At 42.7% G+C, this 19,247-nt stretch overlaps 3 protein-coding genes and 2 non-coding genes across 9 annotated transcripts; 4 read left to right on the plus strand and 1 right to left on the minus strand.

The window, feature by feature from the left end:
* The first annotated feature begins 4,688 nt into the window (after nt 1–4,688).
* On the plus strand, nt 4,689–9,871 carry LOC133892714 (probable inactive receptor kinase At5g58300). 2 transcript variants are annotated; one of them, XM_062333645.1, is made up of 3 exons: nt 4,689–4,971; nt 7,320–8,661; nt 9,088–9,871. In XM_062333645.1, exons 2-3 carry the CDS (start codon nt 7,392–7,394, stop codon nt 9,717–9,719), a joined length of 1,902 nt encoding a protein of 633 aa, XP_062189629.1. In that variant the 5' UTR covers nt 4,689–4,971; nt 7,320–7,391; the 3' UTR covers nt 9,720–9,871. The 2 variants fall into 2 exon arrangements, with proteins under 2 accessions (XP_062189629.1, XP_062189630.1); XM_062333646.1 differs by lacking the exon at nt 4,689–4,971 and adding an exon at nt 5,297–5,483.
* A 932-nt stretch (nt 9,872–10,803) lies between these two features.
* Nucleotides 10,804–14,187, plus strand: LOC133892716 (eukaryotic translation initiation factor 2 subunit beta-like). Its single transcript, XM_062333652.1, has 10 exons — nt 10,804–10,887; nt 10,979–11,079; nt 11,727–11,832; nt 11,905–11,960; nt 12,053–12,104; nt 12,181–12,281; nt 12,660–12,805; nt 12,909–13,051; nt 13,253–13,338; nt 13,965–14,187. Exons 2-10 carry the CDS (start codon nt 11,035–11,037, stop codon nt 14,034–14,036), a joined length of 807 nt encoding a protein of 268 aa, XP_062189636.1. The 5' UTR covers nt 10,804–10,887; nt 10,979–11,034; the 3' UTR covers nt 14,037–14,187.
* LOC133894201 (small nucleolar RNA SNORD34) lies at nt 13,543–13,626 on the plus strand. The gene has a single exon (XR_009905011.1). It is a non-coding gene; the product is annotated as a small nucleolar RNA SNORD34 (small nucleolar RNA).
* On the plus strand, nt 13,769–13,852 carry LOC133894202 (small nucleolar RNA SNORD34). The gene has a single exon (XR_009905012.1). It is a non-coding gene; the product is annotated as a small nucleolar RNA SNORD34 (small nucleolar RNA).
* A 421-nt stretch (nt 14,188–14,608) lies between the features above and the next one.
* On the minus strand, nt 14,609–18,388 carry LOC133892715 (serine/threonine-protein kinase AtPK1/AtPK6-like). 4 transcript variants are annotated; one of them, XM_062333651.1, is made up of 7 exons: nt 18,265–18,388; nt 16,183–17,106; nt 15,976–16,058; nt 15,772–15,892; nt 15,515–15,688; nt 15,300–15,404; nt 14,609–15,204 (listed from the first exon to the last, which is right to left on the minus strand). In XM_062333651.1, exons 2-7 carry the CDS (start codon nt 16,840–16,842, stop codon nt 14,878–14,880), a joined length of 1,470 nt encoding a protein of 489 aa, XP_062189635.1. In that variant the 5' UTR covers nt 16,843–17,106; nt 18,265–18,388; the 3' UTR covers nt 14,609–14,877. The 4 variants fall into 4 exon arrangements, with proteins under 4 accessions (XP_062189635.1, XP_062189634.1, XP_062189631.1 ...); XM_062333650.1 differs by having other exon boundaries at nt 18,177–18,388; XM_062333647.1 differs by having other exon boundaries at nt 17,635–18,388.
* Nucleotides 18,389–19,247: the final 859 nt, after the last annotated feature.

Here is a 19,247-nt window from a genome sequence, read left to right on the forward strand (position 1 = left end):
CAGAGGCCCAGACTGACCCAGGGAGGGAATGATAAACAAGTGCAAACACTAGCTAAGCCAACAGTTCTATTCCTATTGTTTACTGCCCTCTGGATTAGACCCCTGGTTACAGAAGATTCCACATTGGCATGAGATGCCTTGCCCATTGCAGCATCGAATGCATGCATCATTTGTTGCATTGTGTTGGTTCTAACCAACCAAATAATACGAGAAACCAAATTAAAATATAGCTTAATTTATATATGATGAGCTATTAATAATATTAAATTTAAAATGATTTTGATTGGTATGAGTTTGTTTGTGCGTGACCTTATTTATAGCTAATCAAAGTTTAAATTGGAGCAAACTGTTTCAGAGTTCAGAAAATTATATCTCACCAGAATATTCAGTGCATGGGTTTTTAACCACATCGGATAGTCCGGTGTTACGGTGAAATAAGCACCGAAGTATTTTCAATGCTAAAACAGAAATATAAGCAAATATCAGATGGTCCGGTGATAGACTTAGAGAGCGTCAAAGTATTTTCTGTAGAGAGAAGATTTTTGGCGCTAAGTTTGATTATATACATTAGATAGTCTGGTGTTGAGTTTATGAACACCGAAGAATACGTCAGACCTTTTGTTGCAGAGATGTTACAGAAGGGTGGTTCGGTGGATTGACACATGCCGGATTATCCGATGATGTATATGAGATCACCGTAAGTTTTCACCAGACTTTTTCTTGCAGAGAGAAAATATTTCCTGTAACAGATAGTGTTACACTCACCGGATAGTCTGGTGCCTAGGAGTATAACACACCGGAACATTTGGTGTTCACGTTTTCTGCAGGATGTGCTCTGAGTTGAAGTTTTTGATTTTATGCTAACCTGGAGATATTTTAAAGTGTGAAGAAATGTGTTTACTTGTTCTAAGGTATGCAGGTGAATGATACAACTTGGCGGTCGACTGTGGGTGATTGAGGCTAAATAGGTGCTTAGTGCTGGACGATCAACGAGGGCTGAACGTAGTCAAGGGTGATCCTAGCTATATATATGAAGTTCAAGCAAATCATGAAATGGATGATAAAGATGACGTGTTGAAAAAGTCAAACAAATAGGATGTCGATGCAAGTGATAAGACGGCCTGAGGGTTTGGAAGCGGAGGAGACTTGTCGGCGGTCAAGATCACAAGACGAAGAACACGTGTCATCATTAAAGCACCTGCTTCACATGAAAGTAAGTGACGATTAGTCACGTTTTGAGAAACATGCTAGAGTTGCGCGGTTTGGTCTCAAAACTGTGAGAGGACTAGAGCAGTACGTGGCAGCATTGTAAAGCTTACGTCGAGGTGAAGCCAAATCGTGAAGGCGCTAAGGCCGTTCGATGAATATAAAAGAAAATAGACCAAAATACTCTCGGTGGTAGGTAGAAGTGTACTACAAGAGAAGAGTATTTTGGGAAAAAAAAATTAGGAAACTTATGGGTCAAATTTTCTAGACCTATAAATAGAGAGGTATGACTATGAGAGAGGATGAATCAGTCATTTGAGCCCCTTGTGTCACCTATATGAGAGTATTGTGCTAGGGTTTTAGAGGAGATAAAAATGAGTGTTTAACCTATGTAATAGGTGAGAGTTTTGAGATGAATTTTTTTAATCCGTTTAAAATAGGGTTGATCTCTTTAAGTAATAAAGTTTATTTTGTTACATATGCTTGAATTCTCATCCTTCTAGTTTCATCTCTTGGTTCTTTTGTTTTGTGTGTAATTTTTTTCTCTTTGGTGTTTATTTTCGTTTTTCTTTTTGAGTTGAAATTTTAATAACTTGTGAGGTTGTTCTTCTTAATGCTAAATACATAAAATTACATACACATACATATGTGATAGAGTTTTAAATTATCTTATCTTTAGATCATCATCTTAGAGATCTTCTTCATCCGGTGTTCATCTTTTGATCCTTGAGTGATCTTTTCTCAAGATTCAATCTTTGTGTGAGGATGAGTTATGGATTGATTTGTTGTGGAACTAGTGTTTGATTCCAACCACGAGATCCATTTTTTGTTGTATCTTTAAGTTTGGTTTTCGATATTTCTCCAGAGTCTTCGGACTTTCTGGGTATGTGTAGTCTTTTCACTATGTATTTGTATTTGCGTTCTGTTATGATTCTCTTGTAGAGGTGTGTTGGGTGATCGAATAGAAGAAGACTATCAATTTTGTAAAAAAATATTAAAATGACTATTCACCGTCCCTCTGGTCGCCACTCTCGATCTAGCGTACTATTAAAAACAATGTTAAACTGTTAAATTTCTGAGCTACTGTGCAGCTTTCTTTCAGTGAGCTCTGAGCTAATATATAGAAGCCTAGAAGCATAGAATTCCTCTTGCCAAGATGCACAGTTCAGGACTTCAGGGCAATGCACGTCCATATATTAACCCTTTGTTTTCTACTAAGTCTTTCTCCGATGGAGCGTGAAACTTTGAAAAGTCGATATGTATTCTGTTCAGTCAGAATGATGATGACTACATCGACATGTCCCGTCAAGTATTGAAGGAAATTAGCTTAGCTTGATTTGATCAGGTTAGCCTCACCAGTGGGCCGAAGTGACCGACAAACAATACATGAAACGAGCTTGTAAGCACCTATCACCTGCTACAAAGCTAGTCCAAGCACTTTCTCTTTCAGAGTGGAATTTTTTTACTTGCCAGTTAAACGCATCGACCTTACTGAGAAATAAAAAGCATTGCAGACGAATGCTGACAAAATCGAATACACGTGTGCTGCTGCTGTCAAATTTGACTGCCGGGCATGCAAGTGAAAGGCATGCACTGATAAACACTACAACAGAAATAAAAGTCCTCAGAAAAAATAAGAAAAGAAAAACTAAAGACGAACGTTGAAAGTTGTCAAAGAGTTAGGTGCGTGCTTTTTATCATACCACTCTGAATAATAGACCAACATGTGTTTTTGAAAAGGTTCTAGTTACGGATTACATGAGCGAGAGCACTAACGATAACGTAACCAGTTGACTTCTCTATAAATAACTAAAGGCGAGCTCCAAGCAATCCGAAACAGAATGTACCGACACTACTCATGCTGAGATTTATGCACTCTGCCTTTCATGTTTAATGTTGTAAATTATTACTTTTTTTAGGAAAAGCAATCGTTTTCAGCCTCTGCATCGTTTGCTGCATACAATTACAACCTTCGTGCTATGAATTGCTGCGTCCTGCATACAAATGCAATCAGTCCCTCTGAAGCTTTTACCATTGAAAAGAAAAGAAGAACACTAAACGAGGCCAACCACTTCCATTCTTGTACTGTCAACTGTGCATGCAACACTACGCAATCTCTCCCCGGACCATCATGCTTTCATGGACCAAAGTGCATAGACCGTACTACTAACCTACCACTGTAGTACCTCTATTATTGTCGGCCGGTCGATCGATGGTGACGGACAGTTAATCTCAGTCCGTCCCTTCCATTCTTCAGGTCTAAGGCACCCCTCCATTGATTCAGCATCCCGGTCTCTTGAAACGGCTTGAAAAGCTTGGTGTAAATGAAGAACGCCTCACAATTCGTTAGCCATTGCTAGGCTGGGTGGTTGTACGTTGCACGAACATGCATTGAAGTAACTGGGGTTGTTGTTGCCGCTGCTAGAAAACTGATGAAATGGAACCTCAACAAGAGAGTATTGAATGATCCTATGCAGCTATGCTTGGTTTGGTTGTTCTCTGAAAATTGTTGGCTGTGTAGTGTAGCAGGCAAGCAGAGAGGTTTTGGGTTCCATAGAGTCATGCAGAGATGTCAACGACGTAGAAAGAAGAATCACTACTCGAAGCAGATACGATTAGCTAGCAGCCTAATTGAATTTTCAAAGTGAGACTAAAGTGCAATTTTTTTGCTAAAAAACTTACATATATCTGATCAGGCAAAGAAAAAACTTACCATAACGTGAGAAACATGCTAAAGATTTGAGCAAGCAAGGGTATAAATAGTGTAAAATTGTGGAAGTGAAAACTCCCATATATATATATATATATATTAATATTTTGCCCTCCTTACAGATTTTCAGTCAGAAGAGCAAAGATATGAAAAAGAAGTAATCCATTCTCTTTCATATTCATATTCATATTAAAAAAAACTTTCTCACATAGGCACGTTGGATCGGTTCATTAAAGAGAGGAAAAAATCAGGCACAACAGTAGGCGAAGGGAGACTGGGACAGTGATCGATCAGTAAAGCAAGGTGGGAGCAGTAGTGCAGCACTAGTACAGTGTACAGTGGTGGTTCACTGGTTTGGTGTTTGCTACTCGCTTCGCTACCGGTCAGTCCGATTGTGATCCTCTGATTTTACGGTGTGAAGTGAAGCTATTACCTCGCAGACTACTGTTCGGGAGGTGAAATGAGATGATTATATTTATATATTTAGAGATAGAATAAAATGATCTGAAATTAAATATTTGTTTGGTAGGTAGGATACAACGAGTCTATTCTTAGTACTTGGTCTACTATCAGCATTATAATCGAAATGAGATGTTTGCGTTCGGCTTTATTTTGAAATGATTTCATTCTAAATATTTAAAAATATTCTCTAATTCAGAACCATCTAATCTAACTAAATTTCAACTAAATAGCTAAAAAACAAAATAGATCCGTCCCATCCCACCTATCGCAAACGTTACCAAAGTCACTCAGCAACAGTTGCTAATTGCTATTCGCTTCGCTACCTTCGTTTCATTCCTGATTCCTCCCATTAAATGCACCTCGCTCTCTCTCCTCCTTTCCGTCACTACCCTGGGACAGGAACCGAGCCTCCTCCCTCCTCCCTCCCCTCTCTCTCAAAGCCTCAGGCCTCAGCACGCAGCATCCGCAGGCAGCAGCACGCAAATCTTCTTCCCTACCAGTACCACCCCGCGCCGCGGGCTAGCTGTACTGTAACAGCCGCCCAGCTGCTGCCGAGGGAGGCATTGCTGTACCGGCAAGCCGCTCAGCTGGAGGTAACCCGTCTCGTCCTCGCTGCTACTCCGGCTCTGCATTTACAGCCTGTTCTGAGCTCCGATTTCCTTGCAATTTTGGTTGCTCTTAGCGCGCTCGTCCTTTTCGGTCACTTTGTGGGCTGTGCGTTTTCCCCTAATTTTTTTTCGTCTTTTAGGCAATTTTCTTGAAATAGACGGGACATTTAAGCATTTTCTGTTAGATTTTAGGGGAAAAGAATGATTTTTACCTGTGGTGGGTTTTGACTGTTCATATCCAACCCCATCTTGGTTTTGTGTTAAAAAAAAATAAAAAAAGAGAAGTGAGCGTTTTGGATTATGCCCATACATTTCGAGTTCAGTAGTACTTGACACCCCATATTCCCAATTAATTGATAGAACCGTACCACGTTCCTCTTGTGTAGTTTCGGTTCAACGAGGATTCCGACGAGGAAAAGGATAGCTCTCTGCTTTCCTTCCCAAATTTGACATTTCGTTTACTCAATCGAGCCCAAATCTACTCATTTCCCCGCTAGGTATTCTCATGATTTTAGCTGAGCTTTGATGTGCTGGGGCGGGTTCCCCACCCTCGTCATGTTTGCGTTCACTGCGTATTTTGTGCTCAGTTACACTGGTTGATAGGACAACATTTTAGGTGAATTTTGTAGCACTGTTTTGCATCCTGTTTCCGGTATTTTAGGCAAATTGGGTTCTACTTCTACAGTGTTTTTTTGTGTTTGGCGCCAACTGACAAATGCTGCTAGTAGCATATATCCATAATACTCCACTAATTTTACTCTTTTTCTTTCAATCTTGCTGTTTTAGTTACCTTGAAATGGACAAAGGTTCGATTTTTTTTTAGTTCCAGTTCATATTTGCTCTTTTGTGGTGGATCCAGTAGTAAATAGTATCTAGCTGTAAACAGTAGTTGCTACGATGCTATTAATTTCTTGTAGCATGTTCCTCCTCGCTAGCTTAGAATTGACTCGGATAAATAAGTCCCACATGAGCTATAAATTTAATCTCGTACCCTCGAATCATATGCGGTCAATCTTGGTTTTCGCTCTCGGGGTTAGAAGCTACCACTTGAAAAATGTGTGGATCCTTGCAAAGAAATTAGGTGTTGAGCTTGGACTTTGGAGCGCTCGCTAGTAATTTGCCCGCTTGATTAAGAATTTGGTTCATCTCAGGGTCTCTTTAAGTAGAGGTTAAGTAACTGCGTACTATTCTAATATATAGATCTTGTAGTCAGTAAACAATGAGGTAATTCTCGGCGCACATTGTCATGTGCACTAGTTTCCCACATACACGTCTTCCATGGATGGCATCTTCTCAGGTTCCCATTTCCATTAGGTTAGTACATTTGCTTTCACTTCTCTCTCTTTTGGTTTCACCTTTGTTTACTGGCTTCTCTGACCTAGTTAGCTTTTTTGGTTAATCACCACCTTAGGTGCAGCACTGCAAAACCTTTTGTGAAATGGTAAGGCTGCTTCGTTTTAGTTCTAAGAGTGCAGAAAGTCACCACATGATAATTAGTTCAATTTTGTCGGTACTATTGCACAATCAGTGTAAGCATGCTCTGCCTGAGGCTATGATTGTCTGTGCTGAGCTTACTTCAGTCTTTCATATAAGCAAGTAATAAACAGTAAATGCATGCTGGGATATGCTCATCTTTGTGGAAGCTATGATGAGCTCAGCTTTGTTCTTGCTCCCCTCTTTTCTCCCTACTTTGTTGACGCTTTTGGCTTTTATATGCTGACCAGATCATTTCACTTATCCCCACTTCTCTCCCTTTAATTGCTTTCTGCCCACAATTTTTTAGGTCATGTTTTCTTGTCTTTTGACTTTACTGGGTGTCATTCTTTGAAGGTGGAATTTCTGCCCCTTGTGTTAATTAACTGTTGATTGGTGCTATTGTTTTACACATTGTCACAAAGTCCATTATTAAGTGCCCGGGTATTGCTCCCCCCCCCCCCCCCGGGTTGGTAGTAAAATCAGGTTCAGTGTAAATGCCCCATACTGCATAGTGATTTCACCGGATGGCCACTTGCGTGCATTCAACTAATAAAAAAGAAAGTTGCATTAGTTTGGAATGAGAACTTTGTAATCATTAGACATTGATGGGAATCTTTTTTTTCAGAGTGTCCTGGTTTCTGTCATGAGTTACTTTACTCACAGGCATGCACGATTTAGCATAAGTGCATACATTTTTGTTCGCTCTGGGGCATTCACTACACAGATATATATGCAATGATCGCCAGTATGTGTTGGTTGTCTTCTGATGAAATACTCAACCACATTTTTAATTTCAGTGTCATTAACTCAGTATGCTAGCTTTTGTTACTGAGTATGCACTGTTTTTGTTTGAACAGGTCTGGTTGCTTGTCTGATATATACACATGAAGATGCTGCTAATTTAATATCCCCATTTGGAGATTCATCAGATGGATTATCTCAATCTTAGAAGCCCTTTCCATCTTCTGCTCTCAATACAATTGCTGCTATCTGTTTTCAGCCCCTTGGTTGTAGCGGATCTAGCCTCTGAGAAGCAAGCCCTTCTTGCCTTTGCCTCTACAGTCTATCATAGCAACAAGATCAATTGGGATCAAAATACATCATTATGTTCATGGCATGGTGTAAAATGCTCAGGGGATCAGTCACACATTGTTGAATTGAGGGTACCAGCTGCTGGTCTTATTGGAACAATTCCTCCAAACACTCTTGGCAAGCTTGATTCTCTCGAAGTATTGAGCCTGCGGTCTAATCGTTTATCTGGCAGTCTTCCATCTGATGTGGCCTCACTTCCTTCTTTGCGTTCCATATACCTACAGCACAATGAACTTTCAGGAGAGTTGCCTTCTTTCTTCAACCCCAGTCTCAATGTAATGGACCTCTCCTACAATTCCTTCACAGGAGAAATTCCTGCAAGTCTACAAAACCTTACTCAGTTATCTGTGTTAAATTTACAAGATAATTCTCTCAATGGATCCATCCCTGATCTCAAACTCTCAAGTCTGAAACTATTAAATCTGAGCAACAATAAACTGGAAGGCCCAATTCCTCGTTCGCTCCAAATATTTCCAAATGGTTCATTCTTGAGGAATCCTGGACTGTGTGGGCTACCTCTAACCGAATGCTCATTTCCTTCACCAACACCCTCACCTCAATCATCTTCATTGCCAGGATCTCCAACTTTGCCACATCATGAGAAGAAACTAGGCACAGGGTTCATAATTGCACTTGCTGTCGGTGGATTCGCAATATTGATGCTAGTTGTGGTTGTGTGCTTTTCAAAGAGGAAAGGAAAGGAAGATAGTGACAATGGTAAGGGAACTACCGCCAGGAGTGAGAAGCCGAAACAGGAATTCAGTAGTGGTGTCCAAATTGCTGAGAAGAACAAGCTGGTTTTCTTGGAGGGTTGCACCTATAGCTTTGACTTGGAGGATCTACTGAGAGCTTCTGCAGAAGTCCTTGGCAAGGGGAGTTATGGAACTGCTTACAAAGCTATACTCGAGGATGGCACTGTCGTGGTTGTCAAGAGATTAAAAGATGTTGTGGCAGGGAAAAAAGAGTTTGAGCAGCAGATGGAGCTCATCGGGAGGTTGGGCAAACATGCAAACCTTATCCCACTCCGTGCTTACTACTATTCCAAGGATGAGAAGCTTATCGTCTATGATTATATTGACACTGGCAGCGTTTCAGCTATGTTGCATGGTATGCTTTTCACTGCTACATATCTCCTGCAGATGTATTACTGTGTGATTGATTGATGGCCAATATAGGAACATAACAAGAGGCCAGCATTCCTGAAAGTTTCAACCCTGACCTAACAGACAGCTTAGCTTGGCTTACAAAACTTGCTATATCCATGCCATGCTAATATAGTTGGTTCACTCGATTTAAAACCTCCTCACATAAAAAAAGACCAGATATTAGTTATAGGTCATTTAATCAATATAGATGGAATTTGGAAAGAAGACTTGCCTACATATGTACATCTGCCCACTTGCCTGAAGCTGTATTTATCTTCATTTTACATTGCTCGAAATTCTCATTCTACAGAGTGCAACTTGTGCCAGACAACTCAAGATATTTCATTGTTCGGTTGATAGTATTCTTACTGAATTGCTTGATCAACAGGTATCAGGGGTGTTACCGAGAAAACACCATTAGACTGGAATTCCAGGGTAAAGATCATCCTTGGAACAGCATATGGTATTGCACACATCCATGCAGAAGGTGGCGCCAAGCTCATCCATGGCAATGTCAAGTCGACTAACGTCCTCCTAGACCAAGATCACAATTCTTATGTTTCAGACTATGGTTTCAGTGCTCTGATGAGCGTGCCAGCCAATGCATCTCGCGTCGTGGTTGGCTATCGTGCTCCAGAGGCCATCGAGAACCGCAAGATCACCCAGAAGTCTGATGTCTACAGCTTTGGTGTCCTCCTTATGGAGATGCTTACAGGAAAAGCCCTGCTTCAGTCGCAAGGGAACGACGATGTCGTGGACCTCCCAAGATGGGTGCACTCTGTGGTCCGAGAGGAGTGGACGGCAGAGGTGTTCGATGTTGAGCTGATGAAGCATCAGAACATCGAGGAGGAGCTGGTCCAGATGCTCCAGATAGCGATGGCGTGCACGACAAGGTCGCCCGAGCGGCGTCCGGCAATGGAGGAAGTGATCAGGATGATCGAGGGGCTCCGGCAGTCCGCCTCGGAGAGCCGCACGTCCTCTGATGAGAAATTCAAGGACTCCAACCCTCTATCAGTGTAATTCTGCGCAGTGCAGCTCCCTTCATTTGCCTCCATCAGCTGCCAGTTGCAGCTCATTTGATTTCTTAGCTACATTGTGATCGAGTTCATGTAAGACATGGTTGACATCAGGTGAATCCAGCCCCAGAAAGACCTGAAGCTTTCTCATCGAAAGTTTGTATCTTGGCGATTGTAGAATTTTTCACTGGAAGATTGAACTGCTACTTGTTCCATGTTGTGATCGTGATGTGCCTTGTGGAGTAGAAATTCTCTTACGATTGCTTCATTCAGATCATTGAACAAGCACCTGATCAGAACCACACCTGAATTGGCACGAGGACCAGTTAAACACATACCGAAACGCGAAGAGAACACACGAACAAACACAGACTGGGCGCCGGCGCACTTGTAGTTGCGTAGCCGCCGCGTGAACAAGCTCGAAGCCTTGAGCATCTCAGTCCGCAGTGGAGGGGAGGAGATCGAGGCCGCTTCGCAGTATGGAAAACTGATTTCGTCAGACCCAGATTCAGCTAAATCGTTGGTTACATAACTAGTTACAAAATTCAACAAATGATTTAGTCGTAGATAAGGATCATACTTTGCTAAAGCATATACTACCAAATTACAATCGCAGGTATAGTAAAATACCTTAGCTTCTGTGAAGTATATCGGTATTATATTTGGCACTTCTATCACCAAAATCTGCATAGGAAAAAGATCAAAAGTAGTTTTCTTCCGAGCAGCAACGAAAATATGTAGGCGGGGATAATCGGAGGGTTGGGTGCTTGGAAGGGAGAACGGCGGACGGAAGGGTAGGGTTGTATGAGATAATTGGAACACCTACAGGGGGCTTTCCGAAAATGTGTATGGAACCCTAGGTATACGTAATGCGTCCGATCGGAAGCACAGGGCTGAGATCGAGGCGTCGAGAGACTTTTTCGTAAGCACCCTTACAATAAATTATATTGCGTAATCGACCAAACATGACGTTGACCGGGGATCCGTCCGATCCAAATCAAGCGGCCGAGATTGAGGCGTTGGACGGATTTTGGCGAAGAGCCCCTCTCTTAGCGTAATTTTGCAAGACGAGACCTGTAAAAAGATACTATAAGTGGAAAGCATCCCCTGGAGAAAACCCTAGCTCCAGCCCGCGCCGCCGTCTCTCTCTCTCTCTCGAGCGCTATCCACCCGTGAGAACTCCCAGAAGCATCTCGCGTCGATCGAATCATCCCGCGCGTTCGATCTGACTGGCCTCTCTTCGCTCGGTTTGTGCCGTTGCAGGGATCGGACCGCGCTGTTTTGGATCGGGAGGGGAGGAGGTGAAGGCGACCGCAGCCATGGCGGACGAGGAGCACATGGAGAAGAGGGAGGAGGCATCGGAGGTGAGCGGCTCACTAGTTCCCCCTCTCTGCCCTGATCGATTTAGCGCCGTCCCTGTCAGTTTTTGTTGTGGTTCCGCTTGCCCTGATGCGATGTTCCTTGAGGGTTCGTTCGGAGCGGTTAGAACTAGGGTTCAGCGTGCGGATTGAAGTGTATTGGGGTTAAGGGTTTGTTGAACTTGCCGTTGTGCTGGATGCCAGGATCTGGGCTGGGTGTCGTTGGAGTTTCCTTAGTATGCCATCGATGAGGGATTCGTAGATGCAGCATTTTGTTTGAAATCGTGTAGAGTTAGAACAGTGTGACGCCATATCAGGGGACATTGTGATCGTTCAAGTCCCTAGGTTTTGATTCTATGTCTTGCCTTGAGATTAGCACGCGCCCACTTTGAACAACAGCAGTTTTACCTGAAATCTTTCATTCGAAGATGAAGTAGGCAAAAAGGCTTGAGATATTAATTACAAACGGAATGGCCATGGGAGTTACTTGGTTGAGAATCGAATTTCATGTGGCTTACTCATGGTTGTATTCAAGTTAAAAAAATTATGCACTAGATTTCTCTACCCTCTTTCCAGTGCCCCGTAAGTTAATTGATTGATGGCTTGATGATTTGCCTTGTTTTTTACCTCATGTTTTTTTTCATGTTCTACAGCTTGCTCCTTTTGATCCCACGAAGAAGAAGAAAAAGAAGAAGGTTATTATCCAAGATATTTCTGAGGAGGTGGACAATCTGGCAGAGAAGACAGAGAGCTTGGCAGGTATGTGTTCCTGCAAAAAACTTTATAACCCACTGTAATATCTTCGTTAATGTGCTTCTTGCTGTTCCTCAGTCACAGAACCTGGTGAACTCAACTTCACTGGGATGAAGAAGAAGAATAAGAAAGAGGTTAGTTTTCGGACACTTGAGACTAGACTGCATGTTTGAGAACCAGAAATTGAATTGAGGCTTCACATTTATTCATCCTGCAAAAATTCCAGGTGGATCTTGATTCATCTATTGCTGATCTTGGAGATGGGGAGGACACTCTAGGTGCATTCTATATGTATCATTAACTTAAACCACACTCTTGAACTACTGTTGCAATATCTGAAACGCTGCTATTTAGATGATCGGACTGTAGAGAATGAAGAAGGGGAAGGCATTGTGCTTGGAGGTGCCCCTAGACACCCTTGGGAGGGGACTGACAGGGATTATAAATATGATGAGGTGGTTAAATATTTTTTCTCCCTAAGTTGTTTCCTTTTAAGCATGGATCTTTGTGCATCAGCTACAGTTGGCACCTTATTATTCAGTATTCTTTTGGGTCAAATGTTTCTGGAATTTTTCCAGAGCTTTACATCCATGTTAGATTTGTGGTTTCATGATATTACAACCACATTTTGCTATTCCACTTTATGGCTTGCTTGTTGTGGCCATTTGTTGCTTTTGGAGCATCAAAATCTGCATTACACTATATTTATTTATTTTGTTTACTTCTTTCCCCTATGGGTCTCCCATACAGAACTAGCTTGGGAGAACCAAATCATAGAGCGCCAGGGTACCATTTTTGTTTGTAAAATATGACCTAGGGTATTTGTGTTGCAGCTGCTGGACAGAGTGTTCAACATTCTGCGTGAAAACAACCCCGATCTTGCAGGGGACAGGCGTAGAACAGTTATGAGGCCACCTCAGGTTCTTAGGGAGGGCACAAAGAAGACAGTTTTCGTGAATTTTATGGACTTGTGTAAAACGTGAGTTTTAACATCATTTAGACTGCACATCTTACCTTATAGGCTGATACTTTCTCAAGGGTTCTTTCCAGTGGCTAAAGTTACAATGAACTTTAAATTATAGGATGCATAGGCAACCTGAGCATGTGATGATGTTTTTGCTTGCTGAAATGGGAACAAGTGGATCACTTGATGGGCAGCAAAGGTTGGTGATCAAAGGAAGATTTGCTCCAAAAAACTTTGAAGCAATCCTGAGGAGATACATCAGTAAGTTATCCAATTCAATTATGTTGATGTTTGAAGTATACTCTTGTTTAAACAGATGATCTTGCATTGTTTCCTCTTATAAGCATACCTGCTGAACTGATTATAAGGAAAATAGTGGTTGTTTACTCTGTTCATGTGAGTTTCCTTGAGTTCCTGAACTCTATATGCTATTTGTAACTTCTACATTTTTACACCTTTCAGATGAATATGTCATCTGCAACGGATGCAAGAGTCCTGATACAATTCTATCCAAGGAAAATCGTCTGTTCTTCCTTCGTTGCGAACAGGTAAAATGTCATCCAAGACTGTGTCAGGACTTGGGCCCTGCATAGTTTTCTGACATATTTTTCTCTGGCTATAGTTGCACACATGGTCAGTTACAACCAGTTTCATTCCAAGTTCCACATGACTGTTCAGCTTCACTCTCACTTGTTCACATTTTTAATGGACACTATAATTCACACACCATCACCTCCCTAGAGTTTCTCTGCTCCTGCCGATGATGAGTTGCAACTTTATTGCCTACATTGTTTGAAAAATCTTCTGTGATAAGAAGTGCAATTACTGAGGCTTAGACAATGTCAAACTTGTGACATGCATTATCTGCATCAGTTTCGCATCAATTATTTTACATTTCTAGATATTTTTGCATGTGAATCTTGTATTGTTTCTTGAATTTTCCTTTACAAATGAAACATGTGCCTTGCTGCCCATGCTTTTAGTCTATGAGGAGTTGCAGAATTATTTGCCTACATTGTTTGAGTGGAAGTGTGATAGAATCTGCAAAATTCTGAGGCTAGCTTTCTTTTTGATCATACTGGAAAGATTGAATGCTCTCTTGATAGTTTTATCTCCTCTCATCATCCAAAATTTCGTGTGCATCTCTGATATAGTCTTATCTTTTGCTGTGTAGTGTGGATCTTCAAGGTCTGTTGCTCCAATCAAGGCTGGATTTGTTGCTCAGGTTGGTCGTCGGAAGGCCTAAACACACGCCAAAGTTTTGGATGTTTATCCTGTGTGAGGCCATTGGTGTAAGAATTGAATTTGCGCTCCATTTGGTTACCAAGTTTTGCACAGTGTCCTGTGGCCTTGTGTTGACTTTTTGGTTCATGTGAATACAGCTGAGGTTTCGGTTTTGTGACCGTATTGCTGACTGTGAACAACGGTAGTTGTTGGGGCTGTCATGGGCACAGTTGGTTATAGCTGCTGGGTAGATTAGCTGCTGCGACTGGCTGCATACCAAATGGACTAAACCCTTGCGACAGCAAGTAAGTAGATCAAACTATTCTGAATAACCAATCTACCAACCAGAGACCAGCGGTCCACAGGGATCGATAGCGTCTGAGCTCCCAGGTCCCACCTATTTATCTGTAAGGACTCGAAAGCATTAAGCACAACCGCTCCTCGTCACGGGGGACGCTGGATACCGACGCTGAAGCAGGCAACGGATCGCGATGTGCACCATGCTGAAACCGGCGTCGGCAGGCGAAGGCGCCGCCGGGGTTGCACGGGCGCATTAGCCATTAGGTTATGCGAGTGCTGACTCCCAATGCCAAATCACCCAAATTCGGCCGTTACCGTGTTTCGCCTTACGCGGATTTCCGAGCACTACATGATTTATTCCTGGACTGTGTTACCATGCAAATGGTACACATTTGCTATACAAACGATACACTCTTGTAGAACAACACTCTGCACAGCTCGGCTAAAACAATACACTCTGCATAGCTCGAAAACAAAAGAAAAATGGAACACGACTCTGCAGATACGACGCACGTAATTAAGTGCATGTAGTCGATCAAAATTGCACGCACATTTCCAATGCGCTAACCATCCAAGCCCTCCAGCCTAGAGCTGGATGGATCTACGACCTCAAGGATCGGCGCAGGCCTGACGTAGGTGAACCCCGCGAAGTTGCTGTGCCCGCCGGAGGCGGGGGTGGTCACCGGGGAGTCCAGCACGGGCGTCCTCGTCCAGCACTCGTCGAAGTTGGCAATGCAGGTCAGGCCTGCGACGTTCGGCCGGAAGCTCGGCTGCATCTGCCGGGCCTCCAGCTTCCTCCAGTTGATCGGCTTGAACCACTTATGGTTCTTTATCTCGTCGCTGCCGCCGGGGCCGCTGCCCAGCCGCTTGTTGGCTTCTTTGTGCAGCAGCTGCAAAAATGAAGCGGCTTAAGCACGTCAGCTGGAAACAGCGCAATGCTTCTACCAACAATGAGACCAAGACAAACAAATGTAAAAAAGCTTACGCCTTTCAACAGGGAATGAGCTTCGCTAGACAAAAACGGAGGAAGCTTCAGTTTCTCTTTCACAATCTTCTGCTGAACTTTGTCCCTGTTCCCAACATATGGGGCCTGCAGTGTGTTGCAAAAAGCAGAATGATCAGCCACGAAAGCAAACGAGATGGCAACATCTGCCATGCAAGAGCTCTCTGATGAGAAGATTGCCGTCTCAAGCAACTCACCTTGCCCGTAAGCATTTCAAAGAGGAGAATTCCCACGCTCCACCAGTCCGCAGCCTTATCATGCCCCCGGCCGAGAATAATTTCCGGGGCCATATACTCAAGAGTACCACACATCGAGTTGGATCTGGTATCCTCACGGAACTCTTTTGCAAGGCCAAAGTCAGTGAGCATGGCCTAGAGAAGCAAGACAAAGATATATCAACCAATATTTTGAAGTGACAAACAGAGATCATTGGTTTGCCGAAAAGGATTCTTACATGGCCATCAGCACCAAGAAGGATGTTTTCGGGCTTGAGATCTCTATGCATAATTCCGTTGGCATGAAGATGGGCGACAGCAGATACAATTTCTGCAGTATAGATTCGTGCAAGTTCCTCCCTGTTAAGTAAAAACTGTTTAGTTTCAGTGCCAGGGCTACTGTCTTTAGACAAACAAAACTGCTAGTAAGGAATGGAAACAACCTAAATAATCCTTGCTTGTAGAGCTGGAAGAAGAGATGCCCTCCATTTATGAAGTCCAGGACAAGGTAAAGTCGATATCTTGTCTGCACAGGAAGAACATTGAAATTGAAAATTTGTACTAGTATTTCACCAAACTTAATAACATACCTAAATCCATTCTTCAGAACAGTGAATAAGAAGACGAGAGTGTGCACACAAACAGTTTACCTGAAATGAGTACCTCAGCTGCACTATGAAAGGGTGGTCCACTTTTGTCAATATCTCTCTCTCAGCTTTCATGTACTCGGCATGGTTATTTTCCAGGATTTTATCCTTCCTCATAACTTTCATTGCATATATCTCTGAAGTCCTTTTCTTTCTCACCTGAAATACTTTGCCAAATGCCCCTTGGCCAACAAGCTTCAAGATTTCGAAGTCATCAAGCCCAACACCCTCATTCTCCGTTGTAGCATTATCAAACTCTTCATCACTGAGCTGCCCTAGATTCCTTTCCTTTTCTTCCAAGGGGTAGGTTACAAGTTCTGATGATCCCTCTGTTTTTTCTAGAGTAAGCTTGCTCAGCTGCAAGGGCCGGATAACAAGCGATGTTGGACCAACAAGAGAATGGGATCGCTTGATGATGACAACAGGATCATTGTAAACCTCTTCATTGGACTCGACAAAAGCTTCAGGGCTTTCTGGACAAAGAACACAAAGGCCTGTTGGCGTCTGGACTGGGGTGGAACCGAAAACATCTGAGAAATCATACTCGACATTTTCAGTGGAGACGACATCCAGGGGACCCATTGGGAGAAGTATTTTTGCCGGACAGAGGTTGGGACCCTGTTCAAGGGTTGCAGTCAGAGAGGATGTTTGAGAAGAAACCATCTTTCAAAGACCTAGGCAGGCAATGGTGGTGGCTCCCAGGACAAGGTTCTGCACTGACTGAAGCTAAAGACTTTATGCTACAGTAAAATCTAAAGTAGGCTCCCTGCGAATAAAGTCCCTGATCAAATGGAAGTTTCCACCAGGAATTCCCAAGTATCCTGCGAAGAGGCAGCGAAGAGGCAGAGCAAGAAGATGCTGCTGTTCCCTATTGAATAAGATGATGCCAGTGTTTTTTCGGAACTCATGAAGCTGAAGTTGCCTAAGCTGCAGACAAAATGGATATTTTGTTAGCCCTTACCTCTTATGTGAAGAGGACCAAAAAGGAGAGCGAATCCGTAAGAAAAAAAATTAGACACGGATACCCTGAGTGAAATTGGCTGTAGCTCTGACCAAAATAATTCTTTTGCAGACGCTACAAGCACAAGTTAAAAATCCTAGCCAGTTCGGTCTCACCAAAAAAAAATCCTAGCTAGTTCTTGGATTTACTTTTCTTACTAGCATTTTAACATTCTCTCAAACTATACATTATGGACACATCTGAATGATGCTAAAAAGTTAAAGCAGAAATAGGCATACTGTCCAGCAAAAAATGCTAAAGGAAAATTCTCTGAAATCTCAAGGATGAATGCTGGTCGGTTAGCCATTGCAACTCGTCACAGTTGACAACGCATGAGTCGGCACTGGTCACACAACACATTAAAAACTCCAGTGCTCAATCAACAAGCAAACGGGGTAACTATACAGTTTTGCGGCTTAATTAAGGCACAAAATCAAGAATGCTACAACACAAACCTGAAGCTTTGGAACACAGCAGTGAACCACCAATTCCCAAAATTGAGCTCTAAAAATTTAGAATAGAGGCACAGACCCTGCTTTTATAGAAAGCAACAAATCATAAGAGTTATTGCTTTCTAAAAGAGCAGGACATATGGTTGTAGTCTAAACTTTTACTCCAAATCCTCCAATCCTTTATCCTGGCCATATTCTGCTGGTCAGCACCTCGAATCAGCCGTGTAACAGCTAGTACTCGTCCACACCAATTCAGAGTTTGAGATCCCGGCTGCCAACAACTCCTAATTAAGCCCAAAATCACGTAACGGCTTGAGCAAACGATTGACAAATCAATTGGATTAGCAACTGCATCCTGAGCAGGGTCCAGTTGCATCCAGCTAACCCGCACGGGTAACAAGCACACGTTCTTCTCCCCAGCTCCACCACATCGAAATCGTCACAGCGCAAGCAATCAACCACCCAGGAAACAACAAGAGCTTCACCGGGGAACGATAGAGGGAACCAATCGAGCGAACGAACCCAGATCAAATCGCAGGATCGACCTGTTCGTTTCCCGCAACTTGCTGCGCCGGTGAATTGCAATCTCAGATACGAAGTAAACCAGGAACAGCGTGGGAAATTCCGGGAGACCTTTGGCCGACGGCAGAGGAAAGGGGTACCGGCGAGATCAGTTCCGCTCCGCCCTCCTCCGTTGGCGGGGGCGGGTGGCGAGGAGGAAGGGGAAAGCGGAAAGGGGACGGGACTAGGGATGAAAACGGAAAATCCCGTTCCGTCCCGGTTGCGTTTTTTTTCCAGTTCGTTTTCGTTTTTTTTTTCCCTGTTTCCGTCTATCCTATTTTTATTTTCGTCCGACTGAGAAAATATGAAAGTGAAAACAGTAAAAGATTTTTCTAACCGTTTTCATCCGTTTTCACTCTTACACTCACTTATATTTTTAGTTGAGATTTATCATTTATGTTTATTATATACTCAAGTATCGAGTTAAGGTTTATGTGATTCTTTTTTAAAGAGTACAAAATATGACGTATATAACTCACTTATATCACACTCACGCCTAACACACGCACACGCGTGTATATCCTAAGCATACATGTTACAGATATATTCTCGCTAAACGGGCACGTGTGTGCATACCCCTAACTACTAAGGAAAAACCCCCGATGAGGCTCGTGCGTCGATTCTAGAGATCGAATCCACGACTGGCCGTCCCTGTCAGTCTGCCACTGGGAGTGAACCAACCGAGCTACTGCTCGATCCTAAGGCTTATGTTGTTGTATCTCCGTATCTTGTATTGTTTGAGTCAAATATTGATAAAAAAGTATATATCATGTGAATCGAAAAATCATATCACATTTTTTTTACTTTTAATGCGACTTGCTGATTGGATTAGTTTATTAAACTTATTAATTCAGTATTATCTGAAGATAATATTAAACTTATACATGTTGATATGTCTTGATGGTTCTGTAGGTCGGTGTTTCCATTTTGTGTTTTTTAATCCTGATCGATACTCACATTTTCCCGATCGGATTGGTTCGTTTTCAACCCTCCGATTATGTCCGATCGTTTTTGTTTTTTCCCGTTCCCGTCTATCCTGTTTTCTTTTCCGTCCG

This window comes from Phragmites australis, chromosome 15 (assembly GCF_958298935.1).
Source record: "Phragmites australis chromosome 15, lpPhrAust1.1, whole genome shotgun sequence".
NCBI classification, from domain to species: domain Eukaryota; kingdom Viridiplantae; phylum Streptophyta; class Magnoliopsida; order Poales; family Poaceae; genus Phragmites; species Phragmites australis.